The sequence below is a fragment of the Microcaecilia unicolor genome, chromosome 8, assembly GCF_901765095.1.
Source record: "Microcaecilia unicolor chromosome 8, aMicUni1.1, whole genome shotgun sequence".
NCBI classification, from domain to species: Eukaryota; Metazoa; Chordata; class Amphibia; order Gymnophiona; family Siphonopidae; genus Microcaecilia; species Microcaecilia unicolor.
This window is the reverse complement of record NC_044038.1, coordinates 216,129,284-216,145,359: the sequence shown is the minus strand read 5'-3', so window position 1 is coordinate 216,145,359 and position 16,076 is coordinate 216,129,284. Positions and strand designations below refer to the sequence as shown.

Here is a 16,076-nt window from a genome sequence, read left to right as displayed (position 1 = left end):
GATAGGAGACATACAACAGGATTCTGGTTTATAATGTTTGCATATATAATAAAAAGTAGTTAAAATGGCAAGATAGCATTGTTATTATTATTGAAACTGTGCTAAGAGAAAAGGATGGAGGAACATGCCAATGAAAAAAACAATACAAGTTAGAACGGGGGTAACTGCAAACAGGCTCCACAAGAACTGAGGCTAAAAAGAAAGGAGCGAGCCATAGTGATAGGCATAAACTCCCTTTTCTCTCAGTACTTATTTAATCCAGAAGGTAGACCTGAGTGAAGTAATGTGTATTCAAACCCAATGTGAATACACCTGGAGTCTAGATATGTAAGGATAACTATAGCCTTTCCAGTACAGCACTAACAATTTGCATGATTGATTCAAATTACATGAAAAGTCTTGCACAATAATGTCCTAATGTGGAGGAATAGTCTTCTGGATAAAGTTTTTTTTTTTTTTTTTTTTTTAATACATTTAAAAATCTACGGCAACTCTCACTGGTTTTTACAGGGTCCGCTTCCAAATACATGTGGTCATTTCTGGGAGATGGTTTGGGAACAGAAAAGCAGGGGTGTTGTCATGCTCAACAGAGTGATAGAAAAGGGATCAGTAAGTACTCTTTAAAATTTCTTAACCCTGAAATTTGATTCTGTCTTTACAATGCATATACTAGAGGTTGCATTTGTATTTTGAGTTTTCTGTGTAATTGCTTAAGACAAGGCTTATTGTGCACTGTGCCTGTGCTGTTCTTGGGCACTTCAAAGAGCAATTGTGCCCAAGCTGTAATAAAATATTCAACAATCCAACCTGGGTGGACAGCTGTGGCAGCCTATCCAATAATGACTTTGTAGGCTGATCTCCAAGAGGAAAGAATGCTTATGAAACAATTGTGTTAGCATGTGAATATTGAGCTGAGGCAACAATAACAGATGATGGAGTGATCAAAAATCACATCAACCAGTCTTTATTAGAAGATGGTCTATGCAACAGCAGCTGTGATAATTTGGAAGGACATCGTGGCACAAAAGACTTGACACGGATGTGTTTTGGCACTAGTCCTGCATCAGGAGTTGCAGAACCAGCATTCAATAGTGGATCACACAAAATAGTAAAAGCCTTGTGAAATGGACTCAGAAAAAATCTCAAGGCAAACAGCCGCATGGAGCCAGTCAAAGCAGACATGTCTGTGTAGCAGATCCAGACCGCTACAGTTCTGGTACTGTGACTCTTGACACAGGCCTAGTGCTGAAACACGGCCGTGTCAAGTCTTTTGTGCCACGGATTGCTTTCAAAATGTATCACAGCTGTTTCCATAGACTTTATCTTCTAATAAAGACCAGTTGCTGTGATTTTGATCCCTCCATCATCTGTTGTCATTGCCTCACTTCCTTATCCATGCCTTATCATTGAGACTATATCCTTCTTTTGCTTGTCTGCAGCATGTAGATATTGCCATCTCCACTCAATAACCTTTCTGTGTGATGTCCTGTTAACACAAAATTTTGTGCTGTGAGGAGGTACATGAAGGGTCTGACCAAGGTGTTTATATTCAAATCCATCAAAACATGGCGACCATATATGCATTCCAGAAAATAGGCTGAATTGGATCTCAGTAGAACTTCTTGGTCTGTATACCACATTATTAGACATCTTTCACTAGGCTCTCTGATTCCATCTGTTTATCTCACTAGCTTCACCTTTGTCATTTCCATGTGCCACAATTACATCTCTAGAAGTTTTCCACATATTTCTAGATAAAAGGGTAATACCTTATGTGTGTTTACCTTACAAACCCTATCTTCAGGCAGTAGCAGTCACTCTGAACTTGTGATTCTCAAATCTAGCTGTTGGGAAATCCCACCAAATCAGGCTTCGAGGATATCCACAGTGGAAATTCAGACTTATATGTTTATGGGCAGATTTACTAAATGTTAGCTTATACCTGTGCCCCTTCTTGGGCTAATATTTAGTAAACATGCCTTTTAATTTAATTTCATATTTATGTTCCATCCTTCCAAGGACAAATCTTATTCAGAAAAAGTAACAAATTATAAAATCTTCCAACCCCATGACACAAATAAACCATACAATCCTATTAAAAGCAAAACAGGAAAAAAGCATATTAAGAGCTTATTAACACGCTATTAGTATACCAAGTCTTGATCAGTGGTCAGGTTAATTAGCATTTCCTTGGCATCTAAGACTGCACCATTCTGAACATGTGGGTGATATCCCCTCCTGCCAGCAGATGGAGGTAGAGAAAAAACTAGGCTTTCTAGTGAACTCACCAGTATAATCTGCTGGTGAACTGAGAAAGTTTCAGTATTTTTCTCTACCTCTAGTTGTTGTTAGGTCGTTCAAGCTGATGCTTTTGGTCCCTGGCCTAGCTCCCTGCTCTGCTGGCTGACATCGCACAGTGAGGTCGAGCCTAACAGCTGCTCCCAGGTTACCCAATTTGTGGATCAGACCTGGTTAAGGGTAGAGCCTTGCTCCATGGCCCCCAGTCGCACTTTTTAGTATCCATTGGGTGAGGCGTGTGGCTTGGTTATGCTTGACCCTTCCGGAGGGGTGCAGGTTCTCACCCCCCTCCCCCAATCTTCATAGCGTGTACACTCTGTTTGGGTGTCCTTTCCCCAGGCTTTCCTTCCAGGCACTTTAGTGAAAAAAAATTAATAATAATTCCAATTAGTCCTTCCCAATTAGCTTTATTCTTCTTTTCAGAGGAATAAAGCTATTTAAGTTAAAAAATAAAAATAAAAAACAGCTCTTTGCCTTAAAAAAAATCAGCTGAGCGCACACCCGCAGAGAGCATGGGAATGGCTAAGATGCTGGAGCCCCAGGCCAGATTCAGACTGAGCAGGGAAGCCGGTCAGCAAGCATCTACCACAAAGTTGAACGTGCCTGCAGGCAGACATTATGCAGTTTGCAAGAACTGGCAGCTTAGTATAGATAGCACTGTAGATGTAATGTACTTGGATTTCAGAAAAGCCTTTGATACGGTCCCTTACAGAAGACTCATGAATAAACTGAGAGGACTGAATTTAGGACCTAAAGTAGTGAACTGGATTGGAAACTGGTTGACCAACAGGCAGTAGAGGGAAGTGGTAAATGGAATTTGCTCAGACAAGAAGGTGAGTAGTGGAGTGCCTCAGGGGTTTGTGCTGGGGCCGATTCTGTTTAATATATTTGTGAGAGACATTGCTGAAGGGTTAGAAGGAAAAGTTTGCCTTTTTGTGGATGACACGAAGATAGCCAATAGAGTAGATACCCTAGAGGGAGTAGAAACCATGAGAAAGGATCTCCAAACGTTAGAAGAATGGTCAAGGGTCTGCCAGTTAAAAATGTAATGCCAAGAAGTTCTCAGGATGCACTTGGGGTGCACTAATTTAAGAGATATACTGGATAGGAGGGGATAGATTGGTAAGCTCGGCTCAGGAGAGGAACCTTGAAGTGATGGTGTTGGAGGATCTGAAGGTGATCAATGTGACAAGGCAATGGCCTTCACCAGAAGGATGCTAGGCTGCATAGAGAGGAGTATAACCAGTAGAAAAAAGGAGGTGTTGATGCCCCTCTACAAATCATTGGTGAGGCCCCACTTAGAGTATTGTGTTCAGTTTTAGAAGCCATATCTTGTAAAGTGGTTAATAGAAAAGCCACAAAAATGATAAGAAATTTGTGTTGCAGGATGTACATGAAGCGACTTACTGACCTGAACATGTATACCCTGGACGAAAGGAGAAAAAGGGGTGATATGATGCAGACGTTCAAATATTTGAAACATATTAATTTACAAAATATTAATCCTCAAACAAACCTTTTCCAGAGACAGGAAGGCAGTAGAACGAGAGGACATGAATTGAGGTTGAATAGGGGCAGACTCGGGAATAATGTCAGGAAGTATTTTTTCACGGAGAGGGTGGTAGATACCTGGAATGCCCTCCCACGGGAGATGAAAATGGTAATGGAGTTCAAAAAAGTGTGGGATAAACATAAAGGGTTCCTTTTAGATGGAATGGATCCAAAGAAGCTTAGCGGGAATCAGGAAGCAAAGCCATTACTGGACAGACTTCTACAGTCTTTGCTCTGATTGTGGTTAGACAGATTCAGCTTCAGAAGCTGGAGAACAAGGCCAGCGCTGGGTTGACCTGATTGTGGTTGAATAGATTTGGATGGGATGAAGTGGCGTTGTGGGGCTTCATCGTTAACTTCAGAAGTTTTAGAACAAGGACAGTGCTGGGCATACTTCTACAATCTGTCCTGAAAATGGTAAGGATAAATCAAGACCAGGTATACATATGAAGTATTTCATACAATATGTAATGAGTTTATCTTGTTGAGCAGACTGGATGGGACCATATAGGTCTTTATCTGCTGTCATCTACTATGTAACTATAAATAAACATGGTTTAATGGGACAGAATCAGAATGGGTTCAACCAAGGGAAGTCTTCCCTCACCAATTTGCTTCATTTCTTTGAAGGCATGAATAAATATATGGATAAAGATGAGCCAGTTGATGTAGTGTATCTAAATTTTCAGAAAGCTTTTGACAAAGTTCCTCATAAGAGACTTAGAAATTAGAGTCATGGGATAGGAGCAATGTTCTAGTGTGGATTAGGAATTGGTTATTGGACAGAAAACAGATGGTGGAGTTAAATGGCCATTTCAGTGGAGAAGGGGGAATAGTGGAGTGCCACAAGGATCTATACTGGGACTGGTGCTATTTAACATATTTATACATGATTTGGAAATCAAGACAATGAGTGAGGTGATTAAATTTGCAGATGACACAAAACTATTCAAGGTTGTTAAAATACATGCAGACTGTAAAAAAAATTGCAGGAAGACATTAGGAAATTGGAATACTAGGCATCCAAATTGCAGATGAAATTTAATGTAGACAAATGCAAAGTGATGCACATTGGGAAGAATGATCCAAATCATAGCTTCCTGATGCTGGGGTCCACCTTGGCAGTCAGCACCCAAGAAAAAGATCTAGGTGTGGTTATAGATAGTATGCTGAAATCTTCTGTCCAGTGTGTGGCGGTGGCCAAAAAAGGAAACCGGATACTAGAAATTATTAGGAAAGGGATGGTAAACAAGACCAAAAATAATACAGTGCCTCTGTATTGCGTTCAGTTCTGTTCGCTTATCTCAAAAAAGATATAACGGAATTAGAAAAAATTCAAAGGAGAGCAACCAAAATGATAAAGGGGATGGAACTCCTCTCATATGAGGAAAAGCTAAAGAGGTTGGTGCTCTTCAACTTAGAAAAGAGACACATGAGGGGAGATATGCTCGAGGTCTACAAAATCCTGAGTGGTGAGAACGAATAGAAGTTAATTGATTTTACTCGTTCCAAAAGTACAAAGACTAGGGGACACTCAAGGAAGTTAAATGGAAATACTTTTAAAACAAATAGGAGGAAATATTTTTTTCACTCAACGAATAGTTACGCTCTGGAACTCTGCCGGAGGATGTAGTAACAGCGGTTAGTGTATCTGGGTTTAAATAAGGTTTGGACAAGTTCCTGAGGGAAAAGTCCATAGTCTGCTATTGAGACAGACATGGGTTGCTTGCCCTAGGATTGGTAGCATTGAATGTTGCCACTGTTTGGGTTTCTGCTAGATACTTGTGACCTGGCTTGGCCACTTTTGGAAACTGGGTTAGATGGACCATTTGTCTGACCCAGTATGGTTGTTCTTATTTTCTTACCCATTTTTGAAAAATAAATGTGTATAATATCAATGGGTTCAAAGCCAACACATAACCAGTTATCTTTGCAACTTTAGAAACCTAACCGGTTATCATCCCAGTGCTATCAGAGTGACTGGTTTCTGTTGTCAGTTTGGCATTTGTGAAAAATAAAATGTACTGGGGATTAAGGAGGCAAAGCCCCCCCCCCCCCCCCCCCCCCCAATATCTCTCCAGTGGAGTGCTGCTCAGTAGCAGATGTTTACCAAATCCTAAATACGCTTGGTAGTAGGTGTAACTCCTGACATCTATTTATTTATTTTTAAAGGACATAGATATTTAGTCTCTCTCTGAAATGGTGAATAAACATCTATGAACTTATCACACTATTGTCTCAAGCAAAACATACCCAGATCCTCTTGCCATTCGCATGCAGCATATTCTGGCGTTCTAAAATCAGGACTTCAACGTTTATTTATCGTAAACATCTAAGTTCCGGTTTATGCAGATATCAAATGTGAATAGGGCTTGTAATATTAGGGCCATAGTAAAGCTCTTTTTGGGTATGTTTATTGGGAGGTGGGTGGAGGAACCATACTTAGGACAAACAAAGCATCAAGACTCTGCTTTGAAAGTTAAACATGTATCCATCTTAGTTGGGGGAGGGGGGGAGGAGAAACAAACCTTGGCTTATATCAGAATGTCACTTTCTCCATAACTGATCATCAGCCTTTCTGCCTGTGCAAGTGTGGCACGTGAAAATTACCAGCTGGAAACCAGGAGGGGAGGGTTCCCTGTTTTGAACCCCTCTCCTACCCCCCTCAGGACTCTCAATGGTGGTAACAGTATCCAGGTTAATTAGAAAAGTGTCATTTAAGCTCAAACGAGATAATGGCAAATTTCAAAACCCTTATTTATTCTTTCTTTCACCTTCCTAGTGTACTTCATACTCATTGATTTAATTCATGAATGTGTACCAGAGGTGTGAGAGAGGCTTCTGCAAGGATACTCTTAGGTGTCCTAGCCCTGATCTAGAAAGACCAGCTAAAGGAGAGGTGGCATTCCAGCAGTAGAAGCCTTTTCTAAAACTATGCTTATATTTATTTAAAACTTGATATACCGCCTTTACATTGCAATAGGTCAAAATGGTTAACGATTCAAATATTACGCTCCTAAGATTTCAGTCATAACATTTGACAAATCCATTGATGTAATTGAAGAAGAACCATTGTTAAATTCTTTCTCTAGTAGTATGAATGTAATGGATTGAAAGCTTTTAATGTTTGATAGCCACCAGCTGTACAAATGCTGCTACAGAATGATCCATTACTTAATGATGATAACTTTAATAAAGCTCTCCCCTGGGGGTAGAAGGAGCAGAAGGATTTAATTCATGATGTAATATTGCTTACCAGTAAATCGGCATTATTTCCTGATCATTGTCTTTCCCAATACTGTGTATTACATAACCAACAACTGTGAGGATTGTACAGGAAGTTTTCGGTCTCTTGGGCTCTTTATTCTTTTAAGGCATGGGGTAGGGGCAGCAAACCTTATATCTGTATGCAGTGCAAAACTTACACTGTATCTTCTGGGAATATGGTGTAGAAATATATAGCACAACAAAAGACCAGAGCAAAATGAATGCAAGCTTTTTGTTTTGATATGGTGAATAGATCTTTAAAGAGAGCAGTTTTTACTTATTTTTATATGCAGAGGCCTTCCTATTAATTTTCAAAGGAAAGCTTCCCATAGTGTGTATGTGTGTGGGGATTTTGTTGTTGTTGCTTGTTTGTTTGTTTTTGAAAAATCCAAATCCGGCAGCGCCATGGGTAACTTTTTATTTTTTTACTACCCAGGAACTTTGCAGGTGTTTAAGGCCATGCCATAAAGCATGCATAGGGTTTTCAAAATGAAATCAACTCTTTCTTTGCCAATCCACCCTTCCCTTGCTGCTGTCACTTTGCATGATGGATAAAAGGATCTGTATGATCTCACAACTCAGGTGTGTTTTTATCTGCAGAGTTGAAATGTCCTTTATTTCAAGCCCTGATTCTACCCATGTAAAATCTTTTGAAAATTTACTGAAACAATCTCTTAAGCTTTTTACCAAAGTTTTGTTATTCGGAGTTATATTCCATATAGTTTTTAAAGCATATTTTAATTTTTAACCCTCAGTTTCCAAAATGGAACACATTTCTCCTTTGATAAGATTCTCAGTCACACAATCAATTTTCCATTCCATTTCTGTTTAAAAAAAATATATATGCAAATCTTCAACTGAGAACGATCCAAAATAACATGATGGTATAGAAAGTGGTAAAATGGCACACCTAATGAGATTAATTCCTACTAACCTGGACTGGCCACTCTTAGGCAGGTTTCTGGGTTCTGTGGACCTTTGATCTGATCCAGCATACCACATTTTATGCTCTTGCAAACAATTTAAAGTGTGAGACCAAAACCAGAAAACTGCTAACATAGCAGTATAAAAAGAAGCTGCAATGACTTGGTGCGTGCAAGAAATCATAGGCACAATAAAACAGGAAGGAACCTTTACAGAAAGGCAGCACACACAGCAGAGAGTACAGGCTGACCAAAAAGACCTAACACTTTATTCAAAACACCAGTAGAAGAACCCGACACTGGCTATGTTAGAAACCCGCCTTCCTCAGGGGTCACAACAAAACTCTGATGACAGAAAAATATACAAAATGTCATACAACAACATACTCAAAACATTATCATTCATACTTGGTGATCTCGGCATATTAGAACATGACATGTAACACATGTAAAAAAAAATTAAACATTAAAATGATCAGTAAATAAAAATTAAAACAACAAAAGCTGAAGAGTGAAAACCAGTGGACTATGCCAGCAAAAATAACAAGGAAATCTAAGTACATTAAAAATCAGCCTTCTTAAAATAAAATATATTTGGTTTAAAAGGATCATAGGATCCTAACAAGGTAAAGGGGTAATAGAACTGAAAACAGAAAAAGAAAAAAATTAAATTAAAAAAGCCTACCTCTAGAGGCAAGAGAAGCAAATAGTTGCTGGTGCAGAATTACTTGTAACCGCAATGAAAGCTAAGAAGAGGCAATTACATATACATGTCAGAAAACACCATATACGTTCACGTTGGAAGGACTCTGGATCTATACCAAACATAATAACATCACCGTATAAAAATACATAATAAAACAGTTCTAAAAACAAAGCTAAAAAACAAACAGCCCCAGTCTAAAAATGTCCTTAGGTACTCTAGGAATACTGTTTTACATTGATTTTAAGTGCCCTTTGTTTTGTCCATTTTTTTTAAAGTATCTGAGCAATTACATTTATTTTTTTTAATTTGACCCCACCTTAATTATCTGTTGTACATCCATAGAGACAATCCTTTGCTCCACATTTTCATTATTTAATTATGTTCAGCACTTGATATACCGCAAGTGATCCCTGAGGTGACTATGCAGTTTACAATTTCTAATACAGGTACTTTGCACTGTTCCCTAATGGGCTCACAATCTAAGTTATGTACCGATATACGTATCTTCCCCCTCCCCCCAACCTTTTAAATGTATTTACTACTTTTTAAAGTTTAACCGGTTATGTTTTATCCATCTTAGGGCCCTGTTTACTAGGCCGCGTTATAGGCGCGGTAGTGTTTTTAACGCGCGTTAACTATGTATGCACATTAACCATGTACATGCCTACAATATCCCTATAGGTGCCTACACGTTTAGCTCACATTCTAATTGTAGGCGCCTTAAAAATGCTGACGCGCCTTAGTAAACAAGAACCCACATTTTTTTTTTTTAGCCGGCTGTGTATCCTTCCGGCTTACTGTTTCACCTTTTTTTTTTTGTTTGATCCAGTAGCGCTAGCAAGTTTACATATGTATGAGACATGTATTCAAATGAAATACGCTTTCAGCGCATTTTTTCTTTCAAACTGATGTGATGGCTGCTTAGGCATCTACGTCTATGAAGTGTTATCCTTTGGTAAGTTTCCAACATCATAATATTCTATATACCATTTATTATATATTGGTACTCCAGCGCGTTGTTTAAATTGTGGCTTTTTTTGGCCAGTTACTTAGCAGCCAAATTTTACCAGTTTTCCCTCATATTTTATATCCCTACATTTTTAAAGGGGATTTACTTTCAGGTACTTTTGAAACCAGGGAGAGTATTAGGTACAGTTTTCCTCTGCGTTTCCAAATCGCGGTTTTTGCTCCTTTTTTACCTGTTTTTCATACCTACCCGGTCTCAGATATAACCGGTTATTATGTGTGCAATGCTTAGCGGTTACATTTACACTTCCAGTTATTTAGACACATATACGTTTTTAAATAGTCTTCTCTAGAGTTTACGCATCTTTATTTGTAGACATGGGCAACACATTTGTAGACTGGGGATGTTTGTTTTATGTGTGTTAGCTTTGTTTTTTTTTTTAGCCCTGTTAATGTATTTTTATCCGGGAATGTTATTATGTTTGATATAGATCCAGAGTTTTTCCAATGTGAATGTATATGGTGTTCTCTGACACATGTATATGTAATTGCCTCTCCTCAGCTTTCACTGCAGTTACAAGTAATTCTGCACCAACAACTATTCGCTTCTCTTGTCTCTTGAGGTAGGCTTTTTTAATTTTAATTTTTTCTTTTGGTGTTTTCAGTCCTATTATCCCTTTACCTCATTAAGATCCTATGATCCTTTTTTTTTTTTTTTTTTTTAATTTGTTTATTTATATTTTAATCAAATTAAACAAATTGTTACATTTGAACAGGCAATGCAGACAAAAACAATATTATATGAGAAACAATATTCCTTCCCATACCAGACAAAATTATTCAAAAAGGCAACAGTTTAGTCTTCTTTAGACCGCAACAAAAGGGGGGGGAGGTCTACCAAATTAAGAAGACTAAAGTTTATAAGAAATTTAACAGAGGAAATATGCTTAGCATGCAAACCAATCTTGATACACTTAGTTATCTTCAAAGGGTTAACGGTTAGTCAATTTCTTCATATTAATAAATACTTTTAGCTGTTCTGGTTGATGGAAAATATATTTTAGTCCCAGATACTTTACAACACATTTGCAGGGGTAATTAAGATAGAAGGAAGCCCCTATAGATATAACTTCTGCTCTCAATATTAAAAACAACTTCCTCCTTTCTTGAGTTTGCTTAGTTATATCAGGGTATATCCAAATTCTTTTACCCCTAAATGGTGTCTGCATTTTTTTAAAATATAATCGTAACACTGCATCTAAGTCTTGCTGAAAAACAAAAGACACAATTAGAGTTGATCTCTCAGAGTTTACACTTAAGGTTGTCTCTAGTATCTCAGTAATGTTCAAAGATTCTTCTTGACTTTCCTTTGGAATAGCTTGTAAAGTTGTTACAGGTGGTTTTTTTGAGGAAATATAATATACTTTTTCAGGGGTGGAATGGATTCCGGGGAAAAGTTTAATACCTCCTGCAAATATAATTTAAAGGCATCCAAAGGATTGATACCCATTTCTTTCGGGAAATTCAAGAGTCTCAGGTTAAGTCTCCGATTAAAGTTTTCTATTAATTCTAATCTACGTTGTGTAGCCATATTATCTTTTACGAGTGATACGGAGACTTCTTTCAAATTGTTAACATCTTGCTTAAGACCATCCAATTGTTCCTTTGTTTCTTGCTGTGTTATGGTAAAGGTCTGGGATAAAGTTGCCACAGTACTCACTAAATCTTTAATCTCCTTTGCTGAATTGGCCACCGTTAACTCCACTCTCTGGAGAGCCGTCCAAATGCTCTCCAGGGTTGCCGCCGGTTTTTCCCCCCGTATCGGGTATGATGTTCAGCCGCTGGCATCAGGCTTCCCTCAGAAAGCGCCGCTCCTGCTCCTCGGATCGAGACCGCGTCGACCTCTTCCGGGTCGCATTGGTCACGCCAGGAAGGGCGTTCTTTGGGGATCGGCGGTGGATGAAGATCTGGAGGGGAGAGTGTTACCTCGAGCCCCAGGTCTCCTAGGGAGTCTTCACCCATGGAGACAGCAGGGCCCCTTCCAGATTCCAAGGTAGGTTGCTTCGTGGTGTATCTCTCGATAGTCTGCTGCACCGGAGAGGACGTCCTAGTAGCCGAGACTGCTACTTTCCCCTTACGTTTGGTATGGGGCATCTTGTTTAAGGAAAACACGTTAAATTCAACAGACTAACGAAGAGCTCTGACGCTAGCATTCAGCATGCCGCCATCTTGGACACACCCCCCTCGCCCCTATGATCCTTTTAAACCAAATATATTTTATTGTATGAAGATTGCGACCCCTGAGGCAGGCAGGTTTCCCCCGCCGAAACACGGCCGGTGCCAGGTTCTTCTACTGGTGCTTTGAATAAAGTGTTCTCAAGCAACATCTTCAGTGGTGGTTCGTCTTTTTGGTCAGCCTGTACTCTCTCGTTTGTGTGTGTGTGTGTGTGTGTGTGCAAGAAATCAACATAGAAGATGATTCACAGACGAGCAGCAGGGACATCTGGGAGACATTCACAGAATACAGTGAAATACCATTTACATTGGAGGTCACTAAAGAAAACTAGGAGCAAGAAAACAGAGATTAATGCACCATTAGAATTGAGGAAGTGAAACTATCCCTAAAAGGCTTAGGCAGCCCAGTCCAGCTGTTTTTCTCTGGGTTATCAACTAAATACTATAAATTCCTAAGTGATGTAAGATATGCTCAACATTAACAAAGGCATTTAATTGAATTCTTGAGCGGGGGCCAAGATGCTGGCAGAGTGAAGAGTTTGATCCCAGTGTTCTTGAGTCTGCCTGGTAATTGCTTTTTCCTCATTTCTTTGTACTGATTTTCTTCCCCTGTTGTGGGGATGTGGAGCGTATGTGAGGAGTTTTCTTCCAGCTCGCTCCTAAGGGCCCCAGTGCAGCAGATGGCTAGTACAGAGCATCTGTGTCCATAATCTCTGGTATTTTCTCCTGAAGTTTCCTGGCTGGATGGAGAGGCATCCTCTTGTTCGGTTAAGTGTTCCACCCTGCTGTTCCTGAAGAGCTAAGTGATTAGTCGGACACAGTTATTAGTTGAGCACGTTCCTATTGAAGGGAGCATCTGTCTAGGTCTTCTGAGAATGCATCAAGAAGTTTAAGTGAGGAATAGCTGCTTGGACAACTGGCTAGGAGTTGCATTGGGGAGCTGAAGCTACTAAGGAAATCACAGGATTGATCACTGGTGGTACTACTTTGATGGAGGAAGGAGCTTCTGGTATATATTTGGCAGTATGTCTCCTCCTGCCAAGAATGTGAATCCGAAAAGTGAGACATGGGAATGATTTGTGATAAAACGAGAGCTCACAAGAGCATTGAAAATTCTGGAAAATCCAGAAATGTTAATTTAGAGACATTCACCAGGTCACCCCTAATATTCTTACTAGAACTCTAAGAAATTTCTTAGTGAGGTAGTCAAGATACTCGTAGGAAGCAACACTTCTTTCTGTAAAATCTGCTTCCATCCATTGGGACAAAGAGCTCAAGACAAAAAGGGAAAATTTCAGTGAGAAGTGTATCAGATAGCTTCAAATTATCTAGGCTTCTCGAAGAATTGACTGAGGAAGAGCACAGAAGAGGCACGCTTCTGATTACTTTTGTCTTCCCTGTTTTGCAGATGTCATCAGTTGTATTCATGAACCAGGAAGTTTAGTACTATGAGTAGTGTGCGTCAAGGGGGCACTTACTCTTGGAAGTTGGTTGTTTTTGTTTTGTTTTTTTTTAATCCTTGCAAATATTTTCTCAAACTAACTGATTGACACTTGAGCCTTATGACGATCTCTAGATATGAAAAACCTGGCTGAGGTGATTTGGGTTACATGCGTGGTCAGCATTATAAAGATGTGACAGTTCACTTAGTTTTGTTGTGTCTTCACCTTCATGGCTGGCTTTCTTATGCTCTTCCCCTATTTTTTATTCTTTTTTGGAAAGGAGGCTAGAAGTATCTTTCTTTTTTTGGATTCGTATGGGGGTTGTGCATCTAAACTACATAAAATCTTGTTGGAAGAATTAATATTAGAATTTTAAATTTGTGCCCACCTAAATCTTGATGAGACTGCAAAGCAAAATTGGGAAAATAAAGCTAAAAGATAAGAACCCTTCAGACATTGGAATCTAGAATGAGTAGCTCCAAAAGGCGCTGTACCTATAACAGTGATAAACTCCGCAGTTTCAAATGCTCTTTTGCAGTCAATTGCAGAAAACTCCAATAAAGAATCCTCCACGGAACACATGTGACCTTAATGAAAATGCAAGTTCCATTTGGCATAATGCCGGCGAGGACAATGAAACATTCTTCCACATGTGATAGAAAAGTGCAATCAAAAAACACTTCTGGTTATCCGTGGAGTCTGGATGAGTAAAATCACAATTTGCAAACTGATGCTGGATTTGAGAACATTTCTATTATGATTCAGAGAAGGGAATACAAGCTGAGTGGAGGAGTGGCCTAGTGGTTAGGGTGGTGGACTTTGGTCCTGGGGAACTGAGTTCAATTCCCACTTCAGGCACAGGCAGCTCCTTGTGACTCTGGGCAAGTCACTTAACCCTCCACTGCCCCATGTAAGCCGCATTGAACCTGCCATGAGTGGGAAAGCGTGGGGTACAAATGTAACAAAAATAAAATAGATACTATTGGAGATTCTACATGGAATGTTGCTATTCCACTAGCAACATTCCATGTAGAAGGCTGTGCAGGCTTCTGTTTCTGTGAGTCTGACGTCCTGCACGTACATGCAGGATGTCAAACTCACAGAAGCAGAAGCCTGCGCGGCCACATTGGTGATCTGCAAGGGCCGACTTCAATCTCAAATAGTAGTAACAGTGGAGGAGTGGCCTAGTGGTTAGGGTGGTGGACTTTGGTCCTGAGGGACTGAGATCCATTCCCACTTCAGGCACAGGCAGCTCCTTGTGACTCTGGGCAAGTCACTTAACCCTCCATTGCCCTATGTAAGCCGCATTGAGCCTGCCATGAGTGGGAAAGCGCAGGGTACAAATGTAACAAAAATAAAATAGATACTATTGGAGATTCTACATGGAATGTTGCTACTACTGGAGATTCTAAATGGAATGTTGCTATTCCACTAGCAACATTCCATGTAGAAGGCTGCGCAGGCTTCTGTTTCTGTGAGTCTGACGTCCTGCACATACGTGCAGGACGTCAGACTCGCAGAAGCAGAAGCCTGCGCGGCCACATTGGTGATCTGCAAGGGCCAACTTCTACATGGAATGTTGCTAGTGGAATAGCAACATTCCATGTAGAATCTCAAATAGTAGCAACAGTGGAGGAGTGGCCTAGTGGTTAGGGTGGTGGACTTTGGTCCTGGGGAACTGAGGAACTGAGTTTGATTCCCACTTCAGGCACAGGCAGCTCCTTGTGACTCTGGGCAAGTCACTTAACCCTCCATTGCCCCATGTAAGCCGCATTGAGCCTGCCATGAGTGGGAAAGCGCGGGGTACAAATGTAACAAAATAAAAAAAAAATAAATAAAGCTAGGAACACACACAAAACTGGTCCTATTTTTTTTTATTGCAGGCAGCCAAAATTTCACTGAGGAAGAACAGGAAAGCACTACCTGGTCCAACAATTGAACTGGGTGTACCTAGTGTATAACTATTTGGACCCCCAATGAAAACAATCTCTGAGTCTATAAACCAGCTTGAATGACCATAGCCAGTGTTGCAGTATATAAAAGCCTTTTATAAATAAAGTACATCTGATCTGGGCCATCAGGAGCTACAGATAGGACAAGGTCATGAAGAGCTTAAGTAATGGGGGTTTTATGTGCAGTGTGATTCCTTACTTTGCTTTGGGATTATGGTTTTCCATAATGTGAACTCTTCCCCCCCCCAATCATAACCTGTACAGTGACCGCCAGCTTTTACAACTTGTCATATTGCCTCTTTCCTAATAAACAGTGTACTTTGTTACCTTAAGTCTGTGACTGGTCATGCCAGCATTTTTTTTGTATTTGGTCTCTAGGCACTGTATGACCGCTGTACGTAGAGGGTTTATGTCCCTAACAAATTCCAGGAAATAGCGTGAGAGTAAGATACTTGCCCAAGGGTAATTGAGAACCCAGTTGTGAGCAGGAGGTTGCCAATAATAAGCCCCAGAAGGCAACACGCTGTGAGAGAGTAATTTATCTTAATTTTAGACTTCTCGACTTCTGCAGTGACTACACATGATTAATTCTTACCATGTTTTAGGCACTGAACGATGCAAGGTTTTGCAATAAGAATTGGATGAATTAAACATGAATGAAGAATTGGACCGAGCCAGCCCGATCCGTAAACATACTGTATACATAGAGAAAGATACCGTAAACACTCAAGAAAAC

The 16,076-nt window shown here is 39.9% G+C and overlaps 1 protein-coding gene across 1 annotated transcript in view; it reads left to right on the top strand.

Annotated features, from left to right (window-relative positions):
• The window catches only part of PTPN1 (protein tyrosine phosphatase non-receptor type 1), a 118,455-nt gene that overhangs the window by 69,882 nt on the left and 32,497 nt on the right, over nucleotides 1-16,076 (top strand). Inside the window, exon 4 of the mRNA XM_030213587.1 lies at nucleotides 511-609. Coding sequence (XP_030069447.1) covers nucleotides 511-609 — 99 coding nt within the window. The remainder of the gene's footprint in view (nucleotides 1-510; nucleotides 610-16,076) is intronic.